Source organism: Microcebus murinus, chromosome 5 (assembly GCF_040939455.1).
Source record: "Microcebus murinus isolate Inina chromosome 5, M.murinus_Inina_mat1.0, whole genome shotgun sequence".
In the NCBI taxonomy this organism is placed as follows: Eukaryota; Metazoa; Chordata; class Mammalia; order Primates; family Cheirogaleidae; genus Microcebus; species Microcebus murinus.
Genome location: NC_134108.1, coordinates 108176032 through 108188454, shown reverse-complemented (window position 1 = coordinate 108188454; position 12423 = coordinate 108176032). Strand labels below are relative to the sequence as shown.

The 12423-nt window shown below is 38.4% G+C and overlaps 1 protein-coding gene and 1 pseudogene across 7 annotated transcripts in view; one reads left to right on the top strand and one right to left on the bottom strand.

The window, feature by feature from the left end:
* FKBP5 (FKBP prolyl isomerase 5) overlaps positions 1–12423 on the bottom strand; it is a 102659-nt gene that overhangs the window by 56490 nt on the left and 33746 nt on the right. For 5 of the 7 annotated variants that reach the window (XM_020286977.2, XM_076003408.1, XM_076003406.1 and 2 more), the window contains exon 2: positions 3417–3542. In XM_020286977.2, the coding sequence (XP_020142566.2) occupies positions 3417–3521 (105 nt within the window). In that variant the 5' untranslated portion in view covers positions 3522–3542. Of the gene's footprint in view, positions 1–1986; positions 2908–3416; positions 3543–8065; positions 11440–12423 lie in introns of those variants that run through there. The other 2 variants (XM_076003407.1, XM_076003409.1) reach the window with 2 other exon arrangements.
* LOC109730777 (protein cornichon homolog 1 pseudogene) lies at positions 983–1871 on the top strand (annotated as a pseudogene).

The following is a 12423-nucleotide window of genomic DNA, read 5'->3' as shown; positions in this document are numbered from 1 at the left end:
GATTGGTGGTATTATTATTCTAATTTTATAAACAGGAAATTTAATCACAGAGAAGTTAAACTAAATTGCTCTAGATCACACAGTTACTAGACCTGTTTAATCTTAATCAAAAGCCCCCACGGTGAAAAATGATATGATTTAAAGGGCTTTCAATCTCAAACGTTTCTTATAAGCCTAAGAATCCTATTGTTAGATTTATTCCCTAGAATAAAGCAGAGTCTGAGGCAAGTTGAGGACCATGTTCTCTGGAATGGGCACTCTGAAAAGATGAAAGGGAAAGCCTTAAGTAGAGGTAGGGAGATGCTGAGGACAGCCTGCAGAAGCTCCACTGTCTCTAGGAACGCCCTAGAATTTGGGATGAGTGTTGTTGGGATGAGCTACAGGTTGAGAAAACTTCTGAAAGAAGGTATCATAATGTAAATCTGTAGCATAAAACCCTTATTCTATACATGCAAGTCTCCAAATTTGGCTTGGCACATAGAAAGTGAATAGCAATACACATATATTCAGAAGAGATTTAGGCAAAAAAGAAAGCCTTTCAAATAAGCAGTATTTTTTATAAAACAAAACAAACTCAAAAATTCTTATCTGCTACTACTGACACAGGAGATATTAAAACTCAACACAGTGGCAATATTTAGAATGTATAAGATAATCTTTTCAGGCAAAGCAAAACAAAACTATACAAAACTTCTATGTGTAATAATAGCACAGAAGAAATAACTACTCAGGCCAGGCATGGTGGTCACACCTGTAATCCTAGCACTCTGGGAGGCCAAGGTAGGAGAACCTCGCTTGAGCTCAGGAGTTCAAGACCAGCCTGAGCAAGAGCGAAACCCCTTCTGCACTAAAAATAGAAAGAAACTATCTGGACAACTGAAAATATATAGAGAAAAAACTAGCTGGGCATGGTGGTGCATGCCTGTAGTCCCAGCTACTCGGGAGGCTGAGGCAGGAGGATTGCTTGAGCCCAGGAGTTTGAGGTCGCTGTGAGTTAGGCTGATGCCACGGCACTATCTAGCCAGGGCAACAGAGTGAGACTCTGTCTCAAAAAAAAAAAAAAAAAAAGAAAAGAAATAACTACTTAATGTGACTGAAGCCACTAACCTCTCAGCTTCAGTTTATTTACTTGTAAGACTGAAGAATCAAGGGGTGCTCTGAATTCTGTATTTTATTGGTATCTCACACCACTGTGACTTACGAATTAAAAAATGGGAAAATGATTAACTACAGAGGCCGGGGAAGTGAATGGTTTTACCCAGAGGGCCCTGCGCCGCCTTTCTCTGCTGGCCCCAGCGCTGCTGCCTGCTCCTCCCCGGCCACGGCGTTCACGTTCGCGGCCTTTTGCTACATGCTGGCGCTGCTGCTCACCGCCGCGCTCATCTTCTTCGCCATCTGGCACATTATAGCATTTGATGAGCTAAGGCTGAACCCATAGCCCAGTGTAATACCCTGAATCCTCTTGTACTTCCAGAGTACCTCATCCATGCTTTCTTCTGTGTCGTGTTTCTTTGTGCAGCAGAGTGGCTTACACTGGGTCTCAATATGCCCCTCTTGGCATGTCATATTTGGAGGTGTATGAGTAGACCAGTGATGAGTGGACCAGGACTCTATGACCCTACAACCATCATGAATGCAGATATTCTAGCATATTGTCAGAAAGAAGGATGGTGCAAATTAGCTTTTTATCTTCTAGCATTTTTTTACTACCTCTACGGCATGATCTATGTTTTGGTGAGCTCTTAGAACAACACATAGAAGATTCGGTCCAGTTAAGTGTATGCAAAAAGCCACCAGATGAAGGGATTCTATCCAGCAAGATCCTGTTTCCAAGAGTAGCCTATGGAATCTGATCAGTTACTTTAAAAAAATGACTCATTTTTTAAATGTTTCCACATTTTTGCTTGTGGAAAGACTATTTTCATATGTTATACTCAGATAAAGAATTTAAATGGAATTATGCATAAATTAATATAAAATGATTACCTCCGGTATTGACAGGTTTGAACTTGCACTCCTTAAGGAACAGCCATAATCCTCTGAATGATTGCATTAATTATTGACTGTCCTTAGTCCATTGGAAGCTTTTGTTTATAGGAATTGGTAGGGCTCATTTTGCTTTTATTGAAACAACATCTAATTATAAATGAGCTATAGATAGAGCTCAGGTGCTTCTGATGAGCTGGAAATGTATATCTGACTCATGGGAAACTTCATGGGTTTCTTCTTCTATCATGTAGATGATTACATATGGGTACATCTACAAAAATAAGAGTAGGATTTTTTTCCCTTCAACTTGAATATTACCCCTATATATTGCATGAATGAGAGATTTCCCATATTTCCATCAGAGTAACAAATATACTTGCTTTAATTCTTAAGCATAAGTGAACATGATATAAAAATATGCTGAATTACTTGTAAAGAAGGCATTTAAAGCTATTTTAAATGTGTTTTTATTTGTAAGACATTACTTATTAAGAAATTTGTTATTATGCTTACTGTTCTAATCTGGTGGTAAAGGTATTCTTAAGAATTTGCAAGTACTTTAGATTTTCAAAACTGAACAAGAGAGAAAATTGTACAACTATCCTGCTGTTCCTTTAGTGCAATACAATAAAACTCTGAAATTAAAAAAAAAAAAAATCTCAGCCACTTGGAAAGCTGAGATGGGAGGACTGCTTGAGCCAGCCTGGGAAACACTGAGACACTGTATCTAAAACAAATAATAGTAATAACAGGCCGGGTGTTTAAGACAAGCCTGGGTAACACAGCAAGACACTATCTCTACAAAAAAAAAATTAGCCAGACATAATAGCATGTACTTGTAGTCCCAGTTACTCAGGAGGCTGAGGCAGGAGGATTGCTTGAGGCGAGGAGCTCAAGGCTGTGGTGAGCTATAATGTCACCATTGTACTCCAGCCTGGGTGACAGAACGAGACCCTGTCTCTTAAAAAATAATAATAATAATACTTGGCTGGGCAAAGCGGCTCACGCCTGTAATCTTAGCACTCTGGGAGGCCGAGGCAGAAGGACTGCTTGAGCCCAGGAGTTTGAGACCAGCCTGAGCAAGAGCAAGACTCTGTCTCTACAAAAAATAGAAAAATTAGCCAGGCACCATGGTGCACGCCTGTAGTCCCAGCTACTCAGGAGGCTGAGGCAGGAGGATAGCTTGAGTGCAGGAGCTTGAGGTTGAGTGAGACTCTGTCTCAAAAAGAAAAAAGATGATAATAAATAAAATAAATAAAAACAAAAACCTCAGAGTTATGAAGATGAAGTGAGAGTTTATATTGTTTAGCACTGAGCAAGCCTCAATAAACATTATCCACCCCCAGCTCCCCTCAAAGAAAGATTTTTATAAACAATCTTTCCAGATAGCAGATTTCCCTGCATGTCATTCAACTTTGTGGCCTCACCTTTAATACTCCTCTATCTTTTTTGGAGGTAATATCCTCTCCCTGTTCAGCAACAGTGGCTGCCGGGCTTTCTCCATTGTTCTTGGCACCTTCATCAGTAGTCATTGTCTTTTATAAGTAGAAAACCTGCCAAGAAGAAACATATTTTAGCAAGGAAAAATATCACTTCTTTATGCATCTTAAATGCCCCTAGGAACTGAGCTTTACCCAACCTAAGATTTACTTAGGGCCAGTAAGGTTAGACACTGAAAATGAAAACAAAAGCATTTGCTATGAGCAGGCACTGATGTCATCAGGTAGGGAAATAAAACATCATTCAATTCTTTAATTTCCCATCTAGTTCTGGGCCCAAATTAGAGAGTGGTACAAGTCAGATTTGGTGCTGATTACATTCCTTAACACAAATACACAGTGACAAGACGTCCTCTCAGAACTTTGAAAACATCCTTTTCCTATAGCCATATTCTTAAGAGAATTAAGAACTTCTCAGGCCATCTGATAAAGAAGTGGCAATCTATCACAGTGGTCAACAGAACAGGCTACAGAAGCTGACAGGCCTGAGTCTGAGTCCTCGTTCCAAGCTCCTGACATTAGCTATTTATTTAATCTCGTTGAGCTTTAGTTTCTCATCTGTAAAATGGACATAGTACACTGTTCATACAGTTACAGTAAAACATTAATGAGATAACATATATTAAAAGATTAGCACAGGCCGGGCGCTGTGGCTCACGCCTGTAATCCTAGCTCTTGGGAGGCCGAGGCGGGCGGATTGCTCAAGGTCAGGAGTTCAAAACCAGCCTGAGCAAGAGCGAGACCCCGTCTCTACTATAAATAGAAAGAAATTAATTGGCCAACTGATATATATATATAAAAAAAATTAGCCGGACATGGTGGCGCATGCCTGTAGTCCCAGCTACCTGGGAGGCTGAGGCAGAAGGATCACTCGAGCCCAGGAGTTTGAGGTTGCTGTGAGCTAGGCTGACGCCACGGCACTCACTCTAGCCTGGGCAACAAAGTGAGACTCTGTCTCAAAAAAAAAAAAAAAGATTAGCACAGAGTCATAACTTAAAAATATAATATATATCATCATTAGTGGGTCTTCTCTGCAAGGCCACATTTTTTATCTCCTGCCTTCCTCATGATATTCAAGGCCCTTCACAATCTGGCCCTAACTTATCTTTTGGTTCTAGCTTCCACTACTTTCTTCCATGAAACTCATGCTCTAGCCAAACTAGACCAATTCCAATGCCACACCGATAACAAGTCCGGTGCTTTCCCATAGCCCTGCTTTTGGTTACTCTCTCTTCTTCCCCAAAACATTCAACATGCCGACCATGACGCTATATATGGAGGTCATTTTGCCCTTTTAGGTACTTCCTTAGCTCTTCTCTCAATTTGTTGTCTATAATATATTCATAAGAAGACATGCCTATTAGATTTAAAAGATTCTTCAGAACAAGGGCCATGATTTGCTCATATTTAGATTCCCTAGAATGCCTTTTTTTTTTTTTTGAGACAAAGTCTCACTTTGTTGCCAGGGCTAGAGTGCCATGGCTTCAGCCTACCTCACAGTGACCTCAAACTCCTGGGCTCAAGCAATCCTATTGCCTCATCCTCCCGAGTAGCTGGGATTACAGGCATATGCCACCATGCCTGGCTAATTTTTTCTACAGGTTTAGTTGGTCAATTAATTTCTTTTCTATTTATAGTAGAGACAGGGTCTCACTCTTGCTCAGGCTGGTTTCAAACTCCTGACCTTGAGGGATCCTCCTGCCTTGGCCTTCCAGAGTGTTAGGATTACAGGTGTGAGTCACCGTACCCAGCCTAGAATGCCTCTTTTTGAATGGTAAGACAGAAAGTGTGAGGAATTTGTAATAGAATTTGGGTGTTCTTTCTCTGCTCCTTATAAGCTGTTTGTATGTTGGCTACTTTAATTTCTCTAAGGCTTCCTTCCTTACCTGTGTAATCAGAATAAAAACATCTATTTTCATGGGTGACCTCCTGGATTAAGTTGTATAATGTATATTTTAAAAGTATACTATCCAAATGTTAACTCTTATTGTCTGTCATCTGAGAGACACTTTTTCATGCAAAACAAAGCAATGTAACAAATAGGCTAATCAACAGGTTACACAAAACACACCCAGCCACTGCCATGATGAATTCCACACTGCTCCCTGATTGATCAGGGAAGACCAGGAATCAACCACTTCTAGAGCTATCAGGCTAATAACAAACTTAAGGCTGACCTCCTGGGCCCTCTTGTCTACACAGGTTTTGTACCTGTGAAAAATGCATTATTGATACAACCAATAATTCAACAACTTAAACATATATTGTAGTGTTTTAACTCATTTCCAAAGGACAACTGTTGACTTCAATGTCAACAAAGACACAAAATCAAACTGCTTTGGCCAAAAATCTTCAAAGAGAACACCAAAAACCAGGGACTAAGCCCCTGTGCTTTAGTTTCTAGTACAGTTTATACCAAACAGAAGAGATCCAAATGTTTGGTTCAGGATAAGCAAAAGGCCAGAACAAATTGTTCTCAAACAAACAACAAAAATTAAGTACCTAGGCTCTACATGATGCTGGGCAAGATAATCAGGAAAATCAGATGAACAGGGATGGAACCTACTGCTTATAACACACTTGTCTGATACACAGGAACTTGTAGAAGGCACCTCAACAACAGAGAGAAAAGGTCTTCTAAATATTTTTGGGGTCATGGACTATATCCTTGGGAAAATACATGCACACAAAAAATTTCCTGAGGCTTCACAGATATATTAACATCCATCAATAGACCCCTGGGTAAATTCTGGTTTAAAGCATTGAACCAATTAAAAACACCAGGTGTACGAGTATTGGGAAAGAACAGCCACACAGTCCCAAAGTACCACCTTACAGATTACTATTAAAAATGGATACAGCAGGCTGTAGAAGCTAATAAAAATAAGTAAAAAAAAAAATTTAAATTCTTTTCTTAAAAAAAAATTTAAAAAAGCAAAAAAACCCCAACAAAACAGAAAAAGTACCTTTCCAATGAAATGATCTGACTGATATCAGTCTAATGAGCAATCTGCATCACAATCAAACTCTGCAACAACAATGAGACAAATTGGTACCACTGTGGCTCCTGATGTGATGTAGTGGGAAATATATGTCACCTATGTGGTATTTCTATGAAAAACATTTAACCAGAAACTAATCAAGAAGAAATGACAAAATCAGATTGTAGAAGATTCTATAAGACAATTGACATAGACTTCTGAAATATGTTAATGTTATAAAGGACAAAAGAAATAAAAGAGGGGTGGGGAGAAAAAGAGACAGGAGACATGTTCTAGATTAAAGGAGACTACAGGGATATGACAACCAAATGTAACCAGTGATAATCCAGTTTGATGCTGGATTAGGGGGGCAAAAACTCAATAAAAGGACATCTTTGGGAGAATTATAAAAATTTTAGAAAAAATAGACTGTATATTAGTTTATTTTTATTATATAATGTAAGATCTGGAGTGTTATATAGTATTGTGGTTTTATGTAGAATAATATTCTTATTCTTCAGATACACATGCTTAAGTATTCATGGATGTCATGATGTCTTTCACTTGTTTTCAAATCAATCACTGAGAGAGTTTGCACATGTGCAAATGTCACAGAAAATTAAAAACAAGCATTGAGCAAACATGATCACAACACATCCAAAGACAAGGCTTTCTTTCAAATGCTCATGATTTGGAGTTCAGCTAAATTTTTAAATGAAAATATTATTGATAAAGAAACATTTTCTTTGGTTCTAACCTTACTGCTCTGGAAACAATGCCTTACTTAAATTCAAATAAATAGGAAACTTATATAAGTTGATCTGCCAGCTTTACAAAGTCCCATATGATAAAGGAACTTGCTCTTCATTTTTTGTTCCAACACTTCAAAGGATACAAGTAATTAATTGTATTAATACTTAGAAAATTCAGTTCATTTATTTCTCCAGATTCATCTGCTTTTGAAAGTTCAGAAAAGTTTGTTTTCTCATTGTTTTTATCTTTCTGTTTTAATTATTCATAGTACTTCTCTTCATATGGACTCAGTACTACTGACAAGAGCCATCCTCTAAGATTACTATGATTACTTGTGGTGTCCTTTAATATTTCCCCTTCATTTCTGTTAAGCCTTTAGGAGTATAGGTTTTTGTAAGCAAACAAAACAAGTAAGTAAAACTCCTTTTCCTTGATCGAGTGTCACATGAAAAAGACAGAAAAAACAGACAATTCCTAAAAATCTTTAGGACACACTGAGAAAGTTTCATTGTTTTCATAAGAGAGACTTTTCTTCTTTCCCTCACCCTGGATTTAAAACCACTATGTAGCTATGGATATTAATCTATGATAAAGCTTACTGTGCCAAACTGCCCAAAGGTGGAAAATTGCTACCTAGTAAGTCGGAAAGGGAACACACAGTTTGTTCTGTTATGGACATGCCAGATAAGCACAGACTCTCCAAAGTGCTAGTCAGCAAGCACCTGACACGTAACAGAAAAATGACAATATGCTTGATATTTCATTAACAGTGTACTAAAAACTTAGGTTAACGTAACTAAATTATCAGATCTCTCTAGATGAGGAGTTATCTTAAAGCCTTACCCGCTAATTCCCCGTATATATTGCAATGCTGTTGTTCTTTGTCAGAATACAGATATCTTGCATCAGATTACGTTACTGTCTAACAGAAGGGTTTTCAGAAAGAAGACGATTCTTTGGTAAACTCACTTTTCTTCTCAGCACAATTACTGAAGAAAGCAAAGCAAACAGACCAAATTTGCTTTAACTCTGACTGCTTAGTAGAATTAGTTTTTAAATAAAAAGCAGGAAGCAAAGGGCTATATTAATATCAAAACAAAAAACCTAAAAAAATCACACAATTTAAATGTTAATGTTATATAATAAAGAATGAACCTGAATATAGTTTTTCCCCTTTAATTTGATTTTACCTTATTTAGCCTCAAAAAGACAGTACTAAGTCATCAACTTTTTCTAAGATGACACTGGGATGACAAGAAAAGGTTTTTAAAATCTGTAAAACCTTAACTGAGCTGGAAAACAAAAAAAGGTGTATATCACTCAACTAGAACCCTGGGGGGATTCCTGGAAACTCACAAGCAGATGAGATCAGGGTGCAGGAAGAACAAAGAGCAAACTGCCTTCCAAACGCCAGCTGCAGAACAGCTCATCCCAGGGGAGCCTGCAGGAGCTCCAGGCCTGGGGTCAGCGTAAGAAGACAGGTGTGGGCCAGGGGAATGAACTGGAGCGCGGCGCTGAGGGGAAAGGCGCTGAGGGGACCGGCGCAGCGCTGTGTTTGGGTTAGGCAGGCCAGGTAAGTTTACTTCCCTCCAGAGCGCACACAGGCGCTCTCATATTTCCTTCTCTGGAAGACATAAGAATCTTCTTTATTCCTGGAGTTCAGACGTATCAGAAGGATATGCTGAAGTATTTGTCTTCTTTCCTTAGATCCTATACGGGTCTTGATATCCTGGCCCTTAACTGCTGAAGACAAGTCTCTGGGGAACTCCAGAAATTCTATTATTTCTTTTCCTTCAATGTCTCTGTACTCTGCTTCTAGAAGTCTCATTAGACAGACTTTGGACATTTTGGGATTTTTTAAAAATATCTGTTGGGTTTTTTTTTCTGTGCTTCCCATTGGCCAAACCTAGGGACATTTTAGCTTTATCCTTCAGATTTCTTATTAAGTATTTTTCTAAACCTGTGCTAAACATCAGAATCACCTGAGAGCCTTAAAAAAGCTACTGAAGTCTGGGCTCCACCCCCAGCAAGTCTGGATTTAATTGGTCTATGGTGGGGCCAAAGCATCAGTGTTTTTAAAAAGTGTGTTAGATGATTCTAAAGCACAGATATGGTGAGAACCACTGGGCTTTTTTCTGTTTCCATCTTTGTTTTCCTGCTTTATATTCTGAGAGATTTTCTTTGATGAAATTTTTAGATCACCAATTATTCATCAGCTATATTGAATACATTGTTTAGTCTGCTCACGGGATTTTCTAAAAAAATTCAGTAATAATGTTTTTCACTTCTACATACTCTTTTATTATCTGATTGCTCAACCTTTCTTAACACTTAGTCTTTATTTTGTGGATGCAACTACCTCTCAAATATTTCTGAGGACACTACTTAGAATAAAATGGGACATTTCCTAGGAATAAGTATTTGGCTAACAGGTTTTTTTTATAAGGAAAAAAAATCCTGATGTTTACATATCTTCACAGGGGTCCTCAAACTTTTTAAACAGGGGGCCAGTTCACTGTCCCTCAGACCGTTGGAGGGCCGTTGGAGAGCGCGGCGCACATTCCACACATGTGCACTGTGGGCCCAGGACCAGTTGGCTGCTAAGCAGGACAGGTAGCAGGCGGCAAAAACACCTGGCAGGTGGGATAAATGTTCTCCCAAAGGCTGTTGTTTGAGGACCCCTGCTAGCATCTCCAAAGGGCACTAGGCAGTGGTAAACATTGAGAAGAACTGAAAATAAGAGAAAGAGAGCATACTGTGAGCACAAAAATTAAGAAGAGGGATGTAGAAACATTAGAAAATGACAGGTGAGAAGTATGATACTTACCCTAGGGTTATAAAAGGAAAACATAAAATTCTTTGGGTGAATAAAAAGTGGAGAACAAAGGCTTAAGAAGAAATAATGAGATGTGCTTAAATGCATAGGGGAAAAGTCAAGAGTAGGAAGAATACAGGCACAGATCTGTTCACGTAAACATTTATAGATTGCTTAGTCACCACTAAATTAATTGTATAACTAAATAAAAGTATTTCAAAGTTTTCCTCAAGAGGATGGTCATGTGAATCTTTAAATTTGGAAAATACACAATATTATGTGGTCTTTGAAAAGGATGAGATAAAGTAGATATAGTAGATAATCATTTAGCTAAGAGTCTAAACACCAAAAACATCCAAACAACCAAACTGAGAAAGGATTTTGTAAATGTTCATCCATTAAAAAAGAATACCATTATAATAAATGAAGTGTATTGCTATGGTGCATGGTGCCCAGTGATGATCTGGTCCTTTGGGCCATTAAAAAAAAAGTCAGTTGATGATGTCACAATGAGATAATACATGTGACATAAACAGCTTGGTGTATCTTAATTATTTGAAGCCACCAACCATGGTTCCCAGTTGTTTGTGGATTTTGGTGGGTACAATTATTTTAGAGCACTGGATTACAATTAAGAAATATTACATGCAAAAATATCTTTTTCATCATTTTCCCCTCAAGTTAAGATACCTAAACTCTGAAAATATCACTAATATGGAACAGGTGAGGTCTTAGCCATTCCAGATAAACAATCTTCTAATACTGACACAAAAAGATGGAAAGATATCCAAGACTTACTATTAAGTGAAGGGTGAGTTGCAGATTTGTAACATGTACTATTTGTAACATGTACTATTAAGTGAAGGGTGAGTTGCAATTTGTAACATGATCCTGTTTTTAGGAGTGGGGAAAAGCATATATGTGTGTATATATTTCCTTACATATACAAGAAGTTTACAAACATAACTCACCAAACAGATACTATTAAAACAGTTGTTAACGCTAGAGAATGAGATTTGGGAGGAGTGGGGATAAGAAGGAATTTTGGCTTCTTAAATTTTATTTTTGTATTACTTAAATAGTTTAGTCAGGCGTCTTGGCACTTTGGGAGGTCAAGGTGGGAGGATCACTTGAGGCCAAGAGTTTGAAACCAGCCTGGACAACATAGCAAGGCCTTGTCTCTACAAAAAAAAAATTAGCTGGGCATGATGGTGTGCACATGTAGTCCCAACTACTCAGGAGGCTGAGATAGGAGGATCACTCGAGCCCTGGAGTTTGAGGTTACAGTGAGCTATGATTGGGCCACTGCATTCTACGATGGGTGACAGAGCAAGACACTGCCTCTAAAAAAATAAATAAATAAAAATAAATAGGTAGTTCAACACTGAACATATTACTTTCATGATCTTTTTAAACTCAGAAAAAAAGATGAAACATTTCATGGTTCCATTCATCAGGACTTTTGATTCTTTCTCTTCACTTTATTTTTATTTTATTTATTTATTTTTTTGAGACAGAGCCTCACTTTGTTGCCCAGGCTGGAGTGAGTGCCGTGGGGTCAGCCTAGCTCACAGCAACCTCTATCTCCTGGACTCAAGCGATCCTTCTGCCTCAGTCTCCCGAGTAGCTAGGACTACAGGCATGCACCACAATGCCCGGCTAATTTTTTCTATATATTTTTAGTTGGCCAATCAATTTCTTTCTATTTTTAGTAGAGATGGGTCTCGCTCTTGCTCAGGCTGGTTTTGAACTCCTGACCTTGAGCAATCCGCCCGCCTCGGCCTCCCAGAGTGCTAGGTCTCTTCACTTTAATTGAAACATTTTGGAGTACCTTTTATGGAGAGCAAGAGAACTCTGGCTGGGGCATGGTGAGCAAGGGGTGCGTGTGAAATATCCAGAAGGTAATCAGAGGGCCTGAGCTCAGGAGAGAAGTCTTGGCGACAGTTACAACTGGGGAGTCATCAGATTCTTCACAGTAATTAAGATAAAAGTATTGATGCAATTATGTACTACTAAGCAAATAAAACAGTGGTTTCCAAACTTTTAATGTTCAAGTCTCACTTCTGATTAGGTTCAGCATCCCTAACCTGAAAATCCAAAATGCTCCAAAATAAAACTTTTTAAATTCCAACATGATGCCACAAGTAGAAAATTCCATATACAACACCTTTGTTTTTAAATGGTGCAATGCGCACAAACTTTGTTTCATGCACAAAGTTATTTGAAATATTGTATAAATTACCTGTAGGCTGTGTGTATAAGGTGTGTGAATGAATTTTGTGTTTAGACTGGGTTCCCATCCCCAAGCTACTGTGTCTCATTATGTATATATATGCAAAGATTCTCAAACCTGAACAAATCCAAAATCCCAAACACTTTTGGTCCC